Source organism: Temnothorax curvispinosus, unplaced genomic scaffold, assembly GCF_003070985.1.
Source record: "Temnothorax curvispinosus isolate PA1 unplaced genomic scaffold, ASM307098v1 QBEX01010775.1, whole genome shotgun sequence".
In the NCBI taxonomy this organism is placed as follows: Eukaryota; Metazoa; Arthropoda; class Insecta; order Hymenoptera; family Formicidae; genus Temnothorax; species Temnothorax curvispinosus.
Window position 1 is genome coordinate 1 of NW_020220555.1, and position 2,320 is coordinate 2,320.

The window sequence follows — 2,320 nt, forward strand, 5'->3', positions numbered from 1 at the left end:
GACAAATGCCAATGATTTTTTGAAGCAATTTGTTGACGAGGCTAAAGATATGTGCGAAAACGGTGTTACCATCAATGGTCGTAATATAAATTGCAGACTTGAGGCTTTAATTTGTGATACTCCAGCGAAATCATTCGTTCTGTGTGTAAAGGGACATTCCGGTTATTCCAGCTGTACTAAGTGTCAAACAGAAGGAGAATATGTAGGAAACCGAATATGTTTCCCACAAATCGATGCACCACCTAGAACAGATGACGATTTTATTCGAAAGACTGACGATAATTATCACAAGCCAGATATCACCTGCAGTTTGTTAAAAATACCACATTTTAAGCCTGTTACCAATGTTCCCTTAGATCCTATGCACTTGGTGTTTTTAGGAATTATACGCAAATTAATATATTTATGGCTTTCTGGAAAATTGGATTATCGACTACAAAATAGAGCTGTTGAAGAAATTTCTACACGTTTAATAACACTGTTAAAGCCTGCAATACCTGTAGAATTTGCAAGAAAGCCACGAGCACTGAATTGTGTGAAATTATGGAAAGCTACAGAATATCGACTGATATTATTATACACGGGTCCACTGGCTTTTAAATCTATATTAAAAAAAAACGTATATATCAACTTTATGACGTTACATGTGATTATTCGCATTCTTTCTTCACCAGATTTAAATCAATACATAAATTATGCGCAAGAATTGATAGTTTTCTTTATTGAAACATTTAAGAAAGTATATGGTATTGAGAATATGTCACATAATATTCACAGTTTTGTACATCTTGTTGATGACGTCAAAAGATTTGGACCGCTTGACAACTTCACTGCATTTAAATTTGAAAATTATATGAAAACATTGAAAAAATATATTAGGAAAACAGAGAGACCTTTACAACAAGTTGTGCGGAGATATTTTGAACAAGAAATAAACTCGGATTTATCATTATCAACTTCTCTTTCATCACATTCTGTTTTGGTACATCCAAATTTAACCAATTTGCATTATGATGGTCCACTTGTTTCCAATTGTAACAATCCACAATATAAAATTGTGAAGTATAAAGGAATTACATTGAAAGCTGGGACACTCGCCGATAGTTGTTGCGGCTTAAATTGTGGTGCCATTGTATGTATAGAAAATATAGCACACTGTTCAAAGCGAAATATTCCAGTCATTATAGGTCGCGAATTTTTAGAAAAAAACGACCTATACAATATTCCTTGTCCATCATCATTACTTGGAATTTATAGTGTGCACTCATGCTCAGAATTGAAATCGTGGCCATTAAAAAATGTTATTAGAAAATATGTGAAATTGCCGCATGAAAATGACAAATATGCAGTTTTTCCATTGATACATAACAAAATTTAACATGTATTGAAGCAGAATGGCTGGCACGTTGAAGATGTACGCAGTCGTCGAATTTGAAGATGGACTTTCAGTAGTTCCAAAGAATTGGTTAACTGAAGATTCGACGGAAGCTTTTTGGCCTATGTACACTAGTACTGCAAGACACAACAAAGCAGTTAAACGTGCGGCGGAGCCGGAATCTACATGGTCAAAATGTTCCATCCGAAAAATATATGGGACATATTGTAAGTAATATTATATTTGTTTCTAAAATATGTGTATTATTATTTGTTTTCCACATACAACATTAATGTTTGTTGATGTATTTTAATAATTATAGGACAATGGTACATGTTTTTATTCTTATTATGTTATTTTGTTGCAGTGAGTTATGACGTGGCAAGACAAAAGTTGAAACGAGCCGAAGAAGAGTCTGATCTTACATCAAATACCGAGAAAGATGAATGTCGTAAGAAATCAAGGAAAAATAGAGCCAAAAAAGATAGGAACTCATCAATGAGCAGCAATGATAATGAACTGTCAGATGACAGTATATGTGAGAATATCCCAAAAGCACCGAATAAGTTATCAAACGAAGTTACACATTGGACAAAAACCAAAAATGCACAAAAAAGTAAGAACTTTATAAAGCACTAGCTTAAGCTTGACGGCGTTGCCGAGGAATCGAAATTCCTCGACAGCGTTGCCGAGGAAATTACATTGTTTCATTACTTTTAGATCCACCACGAGGTGTTAGTTCTGGCCGCATTAAACCCGGAGGGTCTAGGAATCATCAAACACAAGAAGAAGAAGTAGACGACCCAGTATATATTCAAAGAGATAAGCGAGATTATGAAGATAATGATGTTCAATCAAGTTCGAACTTGACCTCTAATAAAGGTCAATATATAAGTAATTTTTATTTTACTTTATATTGTACAATTATTCATAAGTTTATATAAT

General features: G+C 33.8%; 1 protein-coding gene across 1 annotated transcript in view; it reads left to right on the forward strand.

Annotated features, from left to right (window-relative positions):
- Positions 1-704: 704 nt before the first annotated feature.
- The window catches only part of LOC112460739, a 1,758-nt gene continuing 142 nt past the window's right edge, over positions 705-2,320 (forward strand). Inside the window, exons 1-3 of the mRNA XM_025025556.1 lie at positions 705-1,602; positions 1,743-1,991; positions 2,096-2,257. Coding sequence (XP_024881324.1) covers positions 1,395-1,602; positions 1,743-1,991; positions 2,096-2,257 — 619 coding nt within the window. The 5' untranslated portion in view covers positions 705-1,394. The remainder of the gene's footprint in view (positions 1,603-1,742; positions 1,992-2,095; positions 2,258-2,320) is intronic.